Raw genomic sequence first — 15,644 nt, forward strand, 5'->3', positions numbered from 1 at the left:
AGTGTGGCCAAGAGGACTAGGGAAGTGATCGTCTCCGTGTACTCAGCACTGGTGAGGCTGCACCTCGTACACCGTGTTCAGTTTTTGGCCCCTCACTACAGGAAAGACCTTGAGGTGCTGGAGTGAGTCTAGAGAAGGGCAAGAAAGCTGGTGAAGGGCCTGGAGCACAAGTCTGATGGGGAGTGGCTGAGGGACCTGGAGTTGTTTAGTCTGGAGAAGAGGAGGCTGAGGGGAGACTATATCACTTTCTACAACTACCTGAAAGGAGGTTGTAGCGAGGTGGGGGTCGGTCTCTTCTCCCAGGTAACCAGTGATAGGACAAGAGGAAATGTCCTCAAGTTGTGCCAGGGGAGGTTTAGATTGAATATTAGGAAAAATTTCTTCACCGAAAGGGTTGTCAAGCATTGGACCAGGCTGCCCAGGGAAGTTGTTGATTCACCATCCCTGTAGATATTTAAAAGATGTGTAGATGTGGTGCTTAGGGACATGGTGTAGTGGTGGACTTGGCAGTGCTAGGTTTACGGTTGGATTCGATGATCTTAAAGGTTTTTTCCAACCTAAATCGTTCTCTGATTCTCTGAATTTTTTCTTTTACTGGACAGCAGTCCCTCCAGTGTTCAAGCACATAAGTGCATCTGTCCAAGTCTCACTGGAATTACTGGTAGTAACTCCGTGGTCAAGAGATGCAGTCCTTCAAGCCCTCTTCATGTCTTTTGTATTGTATTCTTAGCTTGAGGACAGTATGCTCATTTTGTATATGTTTTTCTACCCTTTAGATGACAGTGAGTGTGATCTTGTCCCACATCTGAGTCGTTAGGCAGCACTGCTGATTTTTACACTTTCTTTTTCTCCTTATCTGAGTCAATCTTGGGGCTCCAGACTTCTGGTTTATTTTCCCATTACCAATCTGTCCTTTGCTTTAATCCTTTTCCTGAGTTAGGTATTCTGAGAAGCTACTTAAAGGTCTCTGTGGTCTTTCTGGCCTGCCCTTGTGATATCAACACATAGCCATTCCTACCACTCTGTTCTTTCTGGCGCTTTGACACCATTGTGTTCTTATTGGTATGGTCTTAGCTGAGCTAGCTAGGATTGCATTTGGTGCTTGGAAGTCTCATTTTTCTCCTTTCTTAGAGGAAGAACCTTCCTCTAAGACAGCATAGTATCTATCACCTTGAAGATTTTAAAAAAAAAAAGATGAAAAGGTGTAGAAAGAGGAGTTTCTTGAAGACAAGGTATGGGTCAAGCTGTGGGTAAAGTTAGTCTTAAAATTTAAGTGTAAAATTTCAAAACTATGTGTTGATTATAGGGAAGAATGTTACTGTATAGAAGTGCAAATATGGGAAAGTAATGCAGAATTAAAACATCCTGTTTGGTGATAATGAGGGAGTTTGTGCAATGTATTTATTGATGAATACCAGTCTCTTCCTGTAATGTGGCTATTTTGTAATACTGTTTTGTTGAAGTTATTTGTTTAACCACAGTAGGCATTCGGATGTGCTTCTATGACACAGAGATACTTCTCAGATTAATAAGGACCCTGAAAAAGCAGAACTTCTCTTTGGCATGGAATCATACACTTTCTCTTCTGCATTATTCCTATGTTGAATGAATTTGGTGTCTGCAGACTGCTTGCTGCCAGAGTCCAGTACTTTCTGACCAGGTTCTTTTGGATCTTCCACATATGGAGAGTGTAGTATTTAATACCAGATTTACTTATTCGAAGACAGTTGATGCTATATTGGATTTCTGATATAGGAGAGTGATACAAAATATACTGAAAACAATACAAATCTAAGTTACGCTTGGCAAAATACAGCAATTGCAATACACAGTTCAGTCACAATACTGATGTGATTCCCATTACTGGTCTCTATAATATGCTCACTGTCGCGATGCTGGCTTCCTTAACCACTGCAAAGGAATACCTGGGTTGAAAGTAGCTCAAGCCCATTGCTTTCTTCGAAATTCTTTTGCTCGTTGTTTAGCTTTTATACTCTCATGTTGGGCTGAGCCTCATATTCACTTCCTCCACGCTAGCCTGGCTAACTCGAGGAGACATTTACACCACCATTTGATCCACTCAACTGTTATTTAGCTGTTTACCTAAAACAAAGGCCATCCAGTAGTACCCTCTGTGTTGAGCTAAAGGGAGCTCCCTTGCATTATCAGCAGGGCTCCTTGGGCACATCACCCTTGCCCATCTTGACAGAGTGTTTCATCCGTTGAGCTTCTTTCAGTCACGTTCCACCCTTAGGGGTTTGGTCAGTTACAGCTGCTGACCTGAGCATTAGTGGTCAGAATAACATATTCTTGCATTTAATAAGTAAAGAAATGGGTATAAACTGCTCTCTTCAGATGTTACTTGGGTGACAGACATTATTTGGGGAAGAAAATTTCCTGAAGATACTAACCAGTCAGAAAAGAGGCTTATGGGGGGAACACTTTTGGAACAGTTGTCATAGTTATGCGGTTTTCTGTTTGGGAAATTAAAAAAAAGTACTAGAGGAACATTAGAACTAAAAGAGGAGAACTGATGTTAAGTAACTGCATTTGGCTTAGTGTTATTGTATTGACTAGCTAGACTAATGGGAAAAAGATATTTTGCTACCCAGAAACTTCCTGTATTGCATATTAGTATTCCTTCCTGCTTCCCCAAGCAAAATAAAATGATAAAATCCCACCAGTCTGAACAATATCTTTTAGAAAATAACTCGCTCTGTTTGTATGACTTTTATGTTCATAAGTTAGAGGGAAAGATCAGTTCTTTGTAAAATAAATCATTAAGGCCTTTCACATAAGGAGATCTAGTGCACTCTTTGCCATACCGTGGCTGCATGTTCAGTAAGTTCTTTTACTGAATCAAAATCTGGCTTTACTAAAAAATTCAAAATGTTTATTTGATCAAAATGAGGTCTATTCTGCAGAAAGATGCATGTATTTGGTTCCAGTGGGACGTTAAGTTATTTCTGGAAATGTTACTTATCCGAGACCTGAGGTTGGGAGAAGGAAGCAGTAATACTTTTACATTTATGATCTCAAAGTAAGTAGTTATGTACTAGTTTGTTGATGATCTACTACGTGCTGCCCTGTGAACAATAAGCAGACTTTCATTTTCATTGCTTGCAGTTATATAGGAGAAAAAAAAAATTAGCTCTTTGAATGGCTTAATTTTTTGGGGTATTTTTTTACAGCTAAGAGGAATTTCTCATATTATTAGTGAAGACTTGGACTATATGACAGTTTTTCAATATGCAAGTTTCACTCCAGGAAAACTGATGACCTTCAGTTATAGAATCACAGAATCATTATGGTTGGAAGAGACCTAAAAGATCATCAAGTCCAACCATATACCCGATGCCACTATGCTCGCTAAACTCATTAAACCATGTCTTGAAGCGCCACATCTAAATGTTTTTTGAATGCCTCCAGGGATGGTTAGTCCACCACCTCCCTGGGGAGCCCGTTCCAATGCCTAACAACTTATAGTGTTCTGTAAGTTCTTCCTCTTGTCATTAGTTTACTTTTTTCTAAGCTTAGACCTATGATTGGTTGTGATTGAGTATGATGGATTCTGAGATTTTTCTAGTATGTATTATACAAGGTCTTCTAATAGGTTTCTCTTGTGAGGATTTTTTGCTGTCAAATTTTTTTGTGATGCCTGGAAAAATTAGTTGTTTTTCACTCAGAATTCATGCCAATGAAACTGCTTACTGTATTTCCTTTAAAGTATCTTTGTAGTAACAAATTAAAAGTTAAACAATCTGTACTTCTTCGTGCTTCTAACAGATTTCTACATAAAATAAGTCTGGTCAGCATGTAACCTATGCTTTTTTTTTTATTTTTCCTTCTGTTCCCTCCAGCGAAAATGCCATATAATAAGAGGACTGCTGGAAAAAGAGCCCCTGCAAAAAGGAAACTTGCTGAAGTGTTTGCTCTAGGGGAGGTTCTAGCAGATACATCAAGAAAAGAATGGAAATTAGGTATCCCTATAGGGCAAGGAGGCTTTGGACGCCTGTACCTTGGTAAGTGTAGTTATCTTTCATAATGCTTTAAAATAGAGAGTGAGATGTTTATCCTTATTCAAAGTAATGAAAAATTGATGATAAGTTAGAAATGCAGAGTGTCTTCAAGTGATCTTTTTTTACTGGAACCTTAGCTTGGCTCATGGTGTTGGAGAAAAATGACAAGTGGACAAATGGTCATTGTAAGCACTGTGGTTGTACAAGAATCCAGTGGTAGTTAATTCATTTTTTAAAAGCCAAACTCTATATTATTTTTTAGCTGTGAAAGGATACTTTAGTGTTTATTTAGATTTGATTTTTGGTCTGACTGAAAGAAGGGATTTTTGCATGACTGTCCTTATATCACAAATTCTGAACTGAAACTGTCGAAGCATATTCTGTGGAGGCTACTGACCAGCCAGTGTTTTGGTTAGTTTTGACTTTGGTGCTGCTTGTGACTTTCGTTGCCTTGTGAACTTCTGACATAAGTCATGTACTTTTTTTATGTAACCAGTGCTTAAAACAAATTGAAATCTTGCACTTTACAGTTCAAAGCATCAGCACAGATCTTGTTTTGCAATGTTGTTTATTGAATTCAAGGAAAACTTCTTTTAGTGGATAGTGTTCCATACTTAGTATCTCTATTATTTGAACAGGTGAGAGAGGTCTTGAGGATGCCTCAGGGAATTAAAACAACTTGGTTGCCCGTAGTCATTTTCCAAACAACTTTGAAGGGGTGAAAGTTAATGTGATAATGATAATAAGGTTTTCTTTTGCTGTGCATTTATGGTCTTCCTCCTCTTGGTGAAAAACTTGCACTGAATTCATACGGGGTTGAAAAAACAAGTTAATAATCCGTCCTACTTTCAAAATGAACAGACTGCAGCATAAGTGGATTAAGAAGAAAACCAGGACTGTGGGTGGCTTCTTGCCGAAGAAGCTCTCTACTTCTTACTCAGCCTTGCTCAATGAGCTACTAAATTTTCTGAGACTGGAGTTCCAGCTCACCCAAATTGTGTAGTTCTTCGTGTTAAGAATTCCTGCTTTGTTCAAGCCAAAGCTTGCTCTCTGCTTCCCCATCATTTGCACAAAGCCGTGCCCCTGACTGTTTCTGTACTTCGTGTTGCCTAACTTGATGTCCTTCATACCTATATCTCCTTCTGTCAGGTGTATCAACAACTTGGTAGCAACAGAAAGTCACTTTTTGATATGTGACATGGCAAAATAGTAGAGAGAATGTGTTTTTCATCTTTGTGTCCACAACTGTGTATGTTCATCACAGTCCTAGAAAACAAAAGAAATGCTATTGACTAGGAAAAAATTATTGAATATTAAAAAAGAACTTTTTTATTTAGTAAACTGCTTGTATTCTTCAAAGAGACGGGAGAATGCAAGACGATATCCATATAGATTAGTCGTGCCATATAGAGTAGTTCTGTTACCAAAGTGTAAGGTAGTGATATATGTTCACACCAGTACTTAATTGCTTTGTCATTTGTTTGTCCATGCTGCATAGCAAATAAGTGTATGTTTTGTGACAATTTCCTCTCCTACTACTAATAAATACTTCCTTTTTAACAGCTGATGTTAATTCTTCAAAGTCGGTTGGCAGTGATGCACCTTATGTTGCAAAAGTGGTAAGATAGCATTTGAATCTCTACTTCACAACTTGAAAATGTTTGTTCTAGAATAGCACATGTAATTTAAAACATCTTCTGACTGGAAATAATACAACTGAGTAGTGCTGTTTAAAATAAAAGTGTGGTGATGTAGAGGAACACTGCTGAGAATTGGGCCTCCTATGTATGAGGGTGGATAATGTAACATCAGTGGAGTTGAAAAAGGTTCATGAAATGGATCAGATTCTGTTTCATTTGTTGCTTCCTGTAAACAGCCCAAATATCACAAAATGAATGAAATCTGGCTAGCTTTTGGAGAATTTCTGTGATTCAGCAGTGAGTCTGTGTGAACTGTTCCTCACCACTGGATGTTGGTAAGGTGACAGATGGCTTGGGAGTAGAAACAGCAAAACTTTGATTCCCGAGGTACCCAGATATAGAGTCCTTTAAATGTTTTATGGTAAAACACATACATGTTCTAATTTCTGTTGAATTAAAATGGCATTACACATAATTTTTTACCCTAATGATTAGAGAGAAGAAAAAGCATTGTTGATAGCTTATTTTTAGCCCTTGTAGCAAATCAGCAAATTCTTTCTATTAGTTGAAATTTACTTATATTTTTAATCTTAATTTTTAATTTTAAATTTTTAAATTTAATTTTTAATCTTAAAATAAAAAAGATTTGTTTAACTTGATTTGGCTATTATGTTATCTTCCTGAGGTATAAAGTATTTTTTCTTAAGTTTTGCTAGATTATTTTGTATAGATCCTACTATTATATATGAGTGCCTGGTAAGGTCTTAATAAAAACCTGGGAATTTGGGAATAGCTATAGTAGGTCATTCATCTTGGTGCTACTTCTGATCCTGAGTCAAAAGCAAATACCAGAAAACTGTACAAGAACTTCACAATGTAAAAAATTAGTTCTTCAGCACAGTTCAAAACTGCAGTGTTTTAATCTTTTATTTATTAAACTATATGGTGATACTGAAATGCTTTACCACAATAGCTGGGCACTTATGTAAATATGTTAATACTTTTAACATTTGTTCCTGAAACTAAAGAGATCAGGTTAATTTAGAATAAAATACATTTTAGTTAGTATGTGCCTTTAATCTTGATATTTATATCTGCTGACTACAGGGAAATTCTAGAGTACTGGTTTTGATACTGTTCAGACACCCCAAGGTTCTGTTGGTAATGACCCTCTTTCCAAAATGTTGTCACTTGCTGAAAAAAGCACTGCTTACGATGCAAATGTCAAACTACCACACTTTCCACATCAGCATACAGCTGCTGCCTTAGGTGGTTGTGGGCAGGAATTCCACATAGACCAGGAACCCCAGCCTGCAGCTGTTGCATGGTGACAGCCTGCTTCTGTATGTCCAACCTGAGGGTAGGGGGTGTCCATTATGCAGGAGCTGGGGCCTGTTTTAGAGGCAGGTAACAGACATTCAAGTTAGCAGCAGCAGCTAACCTGTGAGAGGCAGTGGCTCTTAATTACTGGCTCCTGATGAGTTTGGACTGATCAGGAAGGGGAGGACCATTTAACTTTCATGGAAGAATCCAGTTTGACTTGCTTGGAAAATCATCATAAATGCATATTATTTTATGCTGTGCGTAATTGCTATCCTCCTCTTTCCAAGAGTTTGGAACTTGTCCATCTGCTTCTCTTCTCCTTCACTTTGGGCTCTGAATATAAGAGTTGCTGTAACTCTTGGGTTGCTTTTGTGCTAATTTCACTTTGTTGTTGTAATTTGTAAATACCTCCATTGATAATCTTCCAGATGACTACTCACTTTTAATTTGTCTTTTATAATTTTGTCTTTATGGCAATAAAGAGTAGCCTCAGTCTTTGTGCTGCCCTCACAAATGACCCATAATGTATTATGCCTCTTCAGTCTAGTATAACACAGCTATGGATAAGGGCCTATTTCCTGATGCCTGGGTGATTGCTAGTTCATCCATCAACTGAAGCAAAGTTAACAGCTTTGAACAATTATTAGTGTTTAACAAAATATGTGCTTCTATAGTAATGTTCTTCAAATGAAGCTATTAAAGTAGGATGGAAATTGGCTTAGTCTTTGACATATCCTCATAGTATTGGTGTCTGAGCAGTACGAAATGAATCACAGTTTTTATTAAAAAAAGAAATGCTTTTTAACATGTGGACCTTTCAGATGTCATTGTTCAGGAGTGGATGCAGAGTTTAATAACACTTCATTAAATTGCTGACTGAAAAAGATCGGAATTCTTAAAATACTAATTGAAGAAATTTGTTGGGTTTCGACATGTACTCCGTAATCTCTTTCATTATGATATCTTTTCTAATTAGACTTTAATTTCAGTTTTGCAAATCATGTGTTTAGAATGACCCTGGGCATGAAGTTGTAGAAATTTGTGTTTGAAGTCTTCCTGGTTTTAGCATATTACAAGATTACTAGTATGGCAAATATTGGACATCATTACATGAGCCTTTTTAACATAGCGTATACATTTATTTATCTGTATGTAGAATTAATGGTATTATGGGGAAACAGCTTCATAGTCAACATGAAGATCTATTTTGTGGTTAAATCATTTGTCTGTCCCCTCAAGTATGAAAAGATACCAGATTTTCAGCATTTGCTCTGACTAGAGAAAGGTTTTTTTTTTTCAGCACTGACATATCATTTTTTGTGGAATATTTTATTTAAGGATAAATATTTTAAGAATTTTTAACACCTACAGTTTTTTGCTGTATTTTAGTAAGAAAATAATGTTCTTCAAACCTATGTAAATTGAATCAAAATATTATGTATAAATAATATTCTAATTAAGTTAGAGTATTAATGGATTATGCTACACAGAAACAAGTGGATAGGTCAACCTTTGTTCAAGATAACTGCAGTGTAAGAATTCAGCTTTTTAACCCTTTTCCTCTGTATATAGAATAGCTATATCACTAATTTGTTGTCCATAGTAGATAAATAAACTAACTGAAAGTAAATACGCATGTACTAAAGTTTACGTGCATTGATCAGTTGGTCTAGTTAGGGTTTTTTTTTTCCTCCTTCATGGCTTAAGTCTGAACATTGGTCCCACAAGGAGGGGCCAGAAAACTGTTGTCTTGTCTTCACTGTTTATCAGGGCAATGCTGCTGGAGGGTGAGGTGGAGATAGGTGATAGCTTTGTAATCAAGTGTCCAGGCCTGGGAGTGGTGCCTCAGCCGATATCTGCTGTCATTCTGACCAGTCTTCCTACTCTGCCTCTGAGCCAGTACATCAGATGCACACTAATGCCCATGTTCATCGGTGTGTTTGATCTCTTTACCTTGCTTCGTTAATGTCGGAAAGCAGTAAACCTCTAGTGGCTGAGTAATATGCTCTGGCCTTTGGCAATTTTCTGGATTGCTACATCTGCATTTAAAAGTTACAATTAAAACCATTTAGGATTGATGTTATACATTTTGGAACTTTTGCTAATGTCATGTGATTGTATTCTTTCTAGGTTTCTTTGCCAGTAATCACATACTTTTTTTGGGTAGTTTTTTTTAAGCGTAGGATATTCCAAAACAGGTATTTTCAATGAGATAGAATGAATTTAGACATATATGAGTAACTAGACTAAAATAAATTGCTTAAGCTTATCTCAAAATCAATCACTTAGAAATTGCAAGATTTGAAATCACTTTTTTTTTTTCTGCACTGAGTTCTGGAAATGTGGAGTCAAGGTACTTACCCATTTGCAATTCTTGCAGTATTTCAAAGCTTTGGTGTTTTCAAACCAATTTCTCTCTTGCACTTTACTTGTAATACATGGTTTGCCATAGGTTTGTCCCTAGAAAAGGGAACTGAAATACCTTATGTTAGTTTAAATACAAGGTAGACTCTGAAGTCAAAATAGATGGAGTTCTTATAATTTAGTTTAAGAGAACTTGTGAAAGTCTCTGTAATTTTTACCTTGATCAACTAATGTATGAAGGGAACAAAATACCTTATGTTCAGCAAGAATTGAACCTTTGTTAAGATTTTTCCATCAAATCATTTCAGGTGTTATTTTAGGTTCACTAAAGGCTATTGCAACTGATGCAATCCAGCTTTAATCTGGAATATTTGAGATAAGGGATGTTGTTTAATACTATGCTAAAATTTTGCTGCCAAATGTTGGTAATATTTCTATATATTTCAGTTAATTTGTTATTCTTTAGTCTTTTGTTTTAGGAAAGAATTCTTTGATACCCTTAATGTTAAGCAATTTATAATAAAAATACATTTTTAGGGCCAACCCTCTTTTATAAAAAGAACATACTCTATTGAATTTATCAGCACTCGGTAGAGCATTTGAGGGAGAATATGTTTTCATAGGGTGAATGTTTTGTGAGCTTTTAGTAATTATTAGGCACTAACACAGCAGTGTTTAACTAATTTTAAATTGTCTTAAAGGAACCCAGCCAGAATGGACCTCTTTTTACTGAGTTAAAGTTCTACATGCGAGCTGCTAAGCCAGATGAAAGTAAGCAGTCTATTAAAATGTTTTTAATGAACTACAAACATTTAGGAAAATAGAGCCTGCAGGAATAAGGTTGAACTTAAAGAGAATCTTTTTAGGTCATTGTCAAAATTATTTTTAAATTATTGAAATCTAAGTTAGACATACAGTAAAATTAAGGGTTTTTGGTAAGATGTTCTTTATAGTTGTGTGGAGGGTATTATCTAAATTGAAACTTGCATCTCTGTCCCTACAACAGATGTGTCATTAACTTTTCAGTATACTTTGCATACAAATTTCCATGAAATAAGCAGCTCACATGTATGCAGGAACTGTAAGTGATGTGAGTACTCCCTTTTTATGTAAGTCTCTACTGATGTGAATTCATGAATTTATCTTTATTTGTATTTTCAGTTCAGAAGTGGACTAAGTCCCATAAACTGAAATATTTAGGTGTACCAAGATATTGGGGTTCTGGCTTGCATGAAAAAAATGGAAACAGGTGAATATATCATTTGTTGGCATGTCCTGGGATTGATTTCATCCACAATCACTATCCCTTTTAACCTAATTTACTTTCTAAGATGTGTTTTCCACCCGTCTTCATCTTCTTCATTTCTGCTACAAAGTTTCATATTCCTAACAGACTGTGTTTAAGGAATAGCTGAATAGATACATTTTATCTGTATTCTGTTTGTTGCACGCATTTGTGTCTGTTACATTCTTCCTGATTTAGTTTTCATTTGTTTGGATCATTGCTGTAATACAGTGATGATATATATCTCTATCTCTCTATATATCTGTGGTTTAGAAGCTTTTCATATTTGAATTAAAGTTAACTTCTAATGTGTAAGTCCTTGAATAATATGACTACCTTTAAAGTTATCCTTCTGGTGTGGTATGCACTTAAAGACTATTTTCACTCATGCAATTAAAGGACTTAGTGCTCTTTCTAAATCTATTTTATTTTCCCTAGGGGTAGTTTTTTTGAGTTAATCTGTGAGCTAGAATAATTGCTAGTCTCATGTTAAATTTGTCTTAAGTCTAGCGATAGTTTGTAGTGTTGTTCCATGTCATGAAGGGTTTTTGTTTCTTGATCTTGAATGTTATGCCTGTTTATTTAACAGTCCTTGTTTCCTAGTGGGCTTTCTCTAAGCAGCTGTGCTACAAAGGAGTTTTAGTAGTTCTCTGGCAGCTTATAGTAGGTCAGGATTCTTTGTGTGGACCACTACATAAGGCAGTTAGTATGTATGCCCTAGGATATCAGAAATATCATTGATTCGGTAGGTCCTCAACTTTTAAAACTAAACTAATGTAAAAACAACATTAATTTTGAGAGGCAAAAATAAATATAACAATTATTATTTTTCCCCAACAAACTTTTACTTGCAATCAGTGTTTAATACATGAGTTTTTTAATATAGCCACTATGAACTGTCACAGTAACGGAACCGGTTTGGCTATAGCAATGAATATCAGAACACCTTTGGCAAGTGAGAGATTTTTGTTTTAATAATAGGTTAAAAAAAAAGGTTGCAATAGATTTCAAGAAACACACTTTTAAAGTAATCATAAGTCACTTAGTAATTTATAAAGTAGAAAAATGTATTTTTGTAAGTAATTGATACTTGGATTTACCTATAGTGAATTACAACATAGATGTTTTCTCCAGAGGGTACTCGTTATTGTATTGCCTAACTAGCCAGGAATAAAGAACAGTTCTTTTGATGGATGAACTTTTGACTAGCTAATGTAAAAAAGTTAAGAATTGATGTACAACGTTTTTAAAAAGTCAGGTATTTCCCACATAATGGTTTTCTGTGTACCTGAAGTTTACCTTTTGAGAGAGATATTTTCAATCAGTAATTTGTACAGTTATCACATAGATAAAATACTTTGCTAAGTACAATTCAGTAACTTTTTTTTTTTTTTTGCCTTGAATGTAGTTATCGATTTATGATAATGGACCGATTTGGCAGAGATCTTCAGAAGATGTATGAAGAGAATGGAAAACGATTTTCCCATAAAACTGTACTACAATTAGGCCTGAGAGTAGTAAGTTTAAAAAATGTATTATATTTTTACAATCTGGCTTCCCCATGTAAGTCTTTCGGTTAAATCACACTTTTGTGCTGAGTACAGGTCCTCTGCTGGGTGGACTTGAGTACTGCACTTATGTGACTATTTTGTTTTGTTAGCTTGATATTCTGGAATACGTCCATGAGCATGAATATGTGCATGGAGACATCAAGGCCTCAAACCTTCTTCTGAGTTACAAGAACCCTAATCAGGTATTTCTGCTGCATTTTATTCCTTATGTTTTAAACCTTCTATTTGACAACACCTGGAAGTGCTTTGAACCTGTGAAATCTAGCAGAAGCTCATTTTTAAGAATGTATATGGTAACATTATTTCTGCTTGACATTTATATCTAGTTAATATTCTACAGTTTTTTTAATGCATTTTCCTGGGCAGTTATCAAATTGACTATTTGGCCTAAATAATATTCTAGAGAAATTCTCAAGATTAAAAAAAAAAAAAGACTCACAAATAGGCATTTGCAGGTGGAAGCTTAAAATTATATAGCACACTGGTAAATTATGTTTGCCTGTCTGCATTGTTACCTCATTCCTTTGTTTAAGAAACCCATTAGATAAGTGTTCTGTTACTTGGAAAAATTGGTCTTTAAAGTGTTGATTGTTCCACCTGATTTACGGAAGTCTTTCATTTTTCTGCATTTTTAATTCACTTTACTATTCAAACAATGCATATTAAAGTTTCAGAATTATATATATCTTCTTGCCCAAATGTTTTAGCTCATGAAATAAGTAACATAATCTCAGTTCTTACAGTAACTGTGGTGTTAGTGAGAAGTAATAGTATGTAGTAGTGTTCAAATGGGACAGCTGACTTTAAAGAGGGTAGGACAGTAAGTGTATAACTCTATGAATGTTATGTCTCTTTTCTTTATTTGCATTTAATCTTACTGGTAATAACTGACTTACTGTACTTGTCCTCAGCATCACAAGAAATGACTTCCAGATCAGACTGCTATATGGAAAACAATAAAACCTATCTGACATGTTGTTTTCAAATCATATGTAGTAATCTCAGTAAAGCACTGAGAAAGGATAATTTGAAGTCAAAAAACTCACCATTTTAAGAAGTTATAAGAATGACTGGGAGTTACATTTATTGTTTGCATATTTTTTGTATTTATAGTTCTTTAATCTTAAAATTCTTTGTGGAAATTACTAGGTGTACTTGGTGGATTACGGACTTGCCTACCGATACTGTCCTGAAGGAGTTCACAAAGTATATAAAGAAGACCCCAAAAGGTGTCATGATGGAACTATTGAATATACCAGTATTGATGCACACAAGGGTGTGGGTAAGGATGTAAAACTGTTCTCAGCAATAGGCATTTGTGCATCCTCTTTATAAATACAAAAGACTTTATTTGCTGGGTTGAGTTTTGTAACAACCAGTTTCTGAATCTATAAATATTTTTTTTTTCTTCTCTATGGACTATACTGGAATTTTTCTTTTTTTCCATTTACTAACTTTTACTTTGATATTAATCTAGTGTAGTTTTAATGTAACTTTCTTAAATAGAGTTCCTTAATTTATAAAGACTGTTAAGATGTTTAGTGTATTGCTTTTTATTAAGAAGGTAGAAATGCAATAGTGCGTGTGAGATCTTGATAGAAAAACAGACCCTGTTTTCAGGAGGTAAATAGTTTGTTACCAGTGTGAACGTTGTTCCTTCATATTTGGCAAAGATGCACAGTATTCTTTATCTTGTTTGTAGCTTAATATTTAGAAGATTTTTCAACAAAAGTTCATTTAATTATGAAGTATTGTTTCATAATTATGCCTGTAATCACTGAACATCAAAAGGCAAGAAGTGAGAAACAGTTGAACATTAAAATGACAGGTCTATGTCCAATTAAACATTCAGGATTTATAGTGAACGCTAATTTTATTTTCTTCGTTCTTAAATTTTGTTTGATTAGCGTAAAAATGTGTCCTGCAAAAATATCAGTTGTTGAAAATTATTTACTTCAGGATGAACTGTTGCACCTTTGCTTAAAACCGAACATGAACAAAGATGATTTGCCCGTTTATACTTGCAGCGTAGTCTGTGGTCAATGTACGTGTGGGTAGTTTGTTTTTTTGTTTTGTGGGTTCTTTTGTTGTTTTTTATTTTGGGTTTTTTGGTTGGTTTTTGTTGTTTTTTGTTGGAGTTCTTTTGGGTTTTTGGTTGGTTTGGTTTTTTTTTTGGCAAGGCTTAGGGATCTGATCTGTTATTGTCCTCTGTTCAGTTTTCAGACCACATAAAATATTTCAGCATCATGGAATATTTTTTTTCAGGAGATGGGATTTTGATTTCAGCACTATTACCTTTTTATAGAAGAGGGGAAGTAAAACCTGTTTTGAACAGAAAGTCAATCACTTCACTAACTTGCTCTATTTTTTCCACAATCTAAGTACTTAAAAAGCTTCCCAAATTGGGATAGCTGCAGCATGTCATATCCTTGAATAGAAGAGATTGATAAAGGACTTGAAAATTAAGTTATCCTTGCAGATGTAGGAACTATATTTTTTCCTTCTTTGCTTTCACGCTAAAATAAATAAATAACAGATACAGTAGTGTTACATTGTTAGCATTAGCTTTCTATTGTCTTAACATATTTACAAATTTTAACTGTTGTTAAATTGTGTGTGCTTTTTTAGCTGCTCTTACAGTTCTTTTTTTATGTGTGCATGTGTGTTTAGCACCATCGAGACGTGGTGATCTGGAGGTCTTGGGTTACTGTATGATTCATTGGCTTAGTGGCCATCTACCATGGGAGGATAATTTGAAAGATCCAAACTTTGTCAGAGACTCAAAAATCAGGTGAGAAACTACTTGTTTTCTTTCTCTTTTGAAACTGAAAATAGGAATGAAAGTGTCTTAGTGTAGAAATGCTTTGTACTTTCAGTATGTTCCCTTTTGGTGAGTAGGTTATTGTTTTATATACCTTGCAGTGTCCCTTCATCGTGTCTCATGTATCCTTGGCTTGTAATTAAACTTTGCTTGTACTATTCTACTGTCGTCTTTTGCATATGTGAGATGCTTATTTATCCACCACAGTATTGTCGCTTTAGAATACTGCCGTGGTGAAGCCAAAAAGCACTGTTATCAATATGCAGGTAATCATTAGTCCTGCTTTACAGAGAGAAGCATGGAGTATGAGTAACCTTTATAACACTATGTTTTGAAGTCAGTGGTGGAGGTGAGAGCTAAAGATCGATTTTAAATGTCTTTGAGCGTTATTCCAGCTACAGGACTACTAATGTGGGATTTTTGAAGTTTTTTTGTTTTTTTGTTTTTGTTTTTTTTGTCCCTCTCCTTCACTGTTACATTCCTTTATGTTTCCCCCACCCCAAACCCGCTCTTGTCAGATATTTAATATGAAGAAAGCTGTCCTAGCACAGCAGTTTCTGTGTCGTTAACAAGTATTTGTTATCTGGCTTCCTTCTCTCTGCCTTTAACACTTCGGCCTCC

The 15,644-nt window shown here is 35.4% G+C and overlaps 1 protein-coding gene across 1 annotated transcript; it reads left to right on the forward strand.

Annotated features, from left to right (window-relative positions):
• Positions 1-3,856: 3,856 nt before the first annotated feature.
• Positions 3,857-15,007, forward strand: VRK1 (vaccinia related kinase 1). Its single transcript, XM_009709050.1, has 8 exons — positions 3,857-4,022; positions 5,583-5,638; positions 10,048-10,117; positions 10,508-10,595; positions 12,040-12,148; positions 12,292-12,384; positions 13,352-13,484; positions 14,873-15,007. Exons 1-8 carry the CDS (start codon positions 3,866-3,868, stop codon positions 14,995-14,997), a joined length of 831 nt encoding a protein of 276 aa, XP_009707352.1. The 5' UTR covers positions 3,857-3,865; the 3' UTR covers positions 14,998-15,007.
• Positions 15,008-15,644: the final 637 nt, after the last annotated feature.

The sequence above is a fragment of the Cariama cristata genome, unplaced genomic scaffold (assembly GCF_000690535.1).
Source record: "Cariama cristata isolate BGI_N322 unplaced genomic scaffold, ASM69053v1 scaffold19591, whole genome shotgun sequence".
Classification (NCBI taxonomy): Eukaryota; Metazoa; Chordata; class Aves; order Cariamiformes; family Cariamidae; genus Cariama; species Cariama cristata.

Coding starts and splice junctions, on each gene's coding strand:
- VRK1 (XM_009709050.1), top strand. CDS start 3,866: ATGCCATATAATAAGAGGACTGCTGGAAAAAGAGCCCCTGCAAAAAGG. Junction 5,639..10,047: donor CACCTTATGTTGCAAAAGTG/GTAAGATAGCAT, acceptor ATTGTCTTAAAG/GAACCCAGCCAGAATGGACC. Junction 10,596..12,039: donor CATGAAAAAAATGGAAACAG/GTGAATATATCA, acceptor CCTTGAATGTAG/TTATCGATTTATGATAATGG.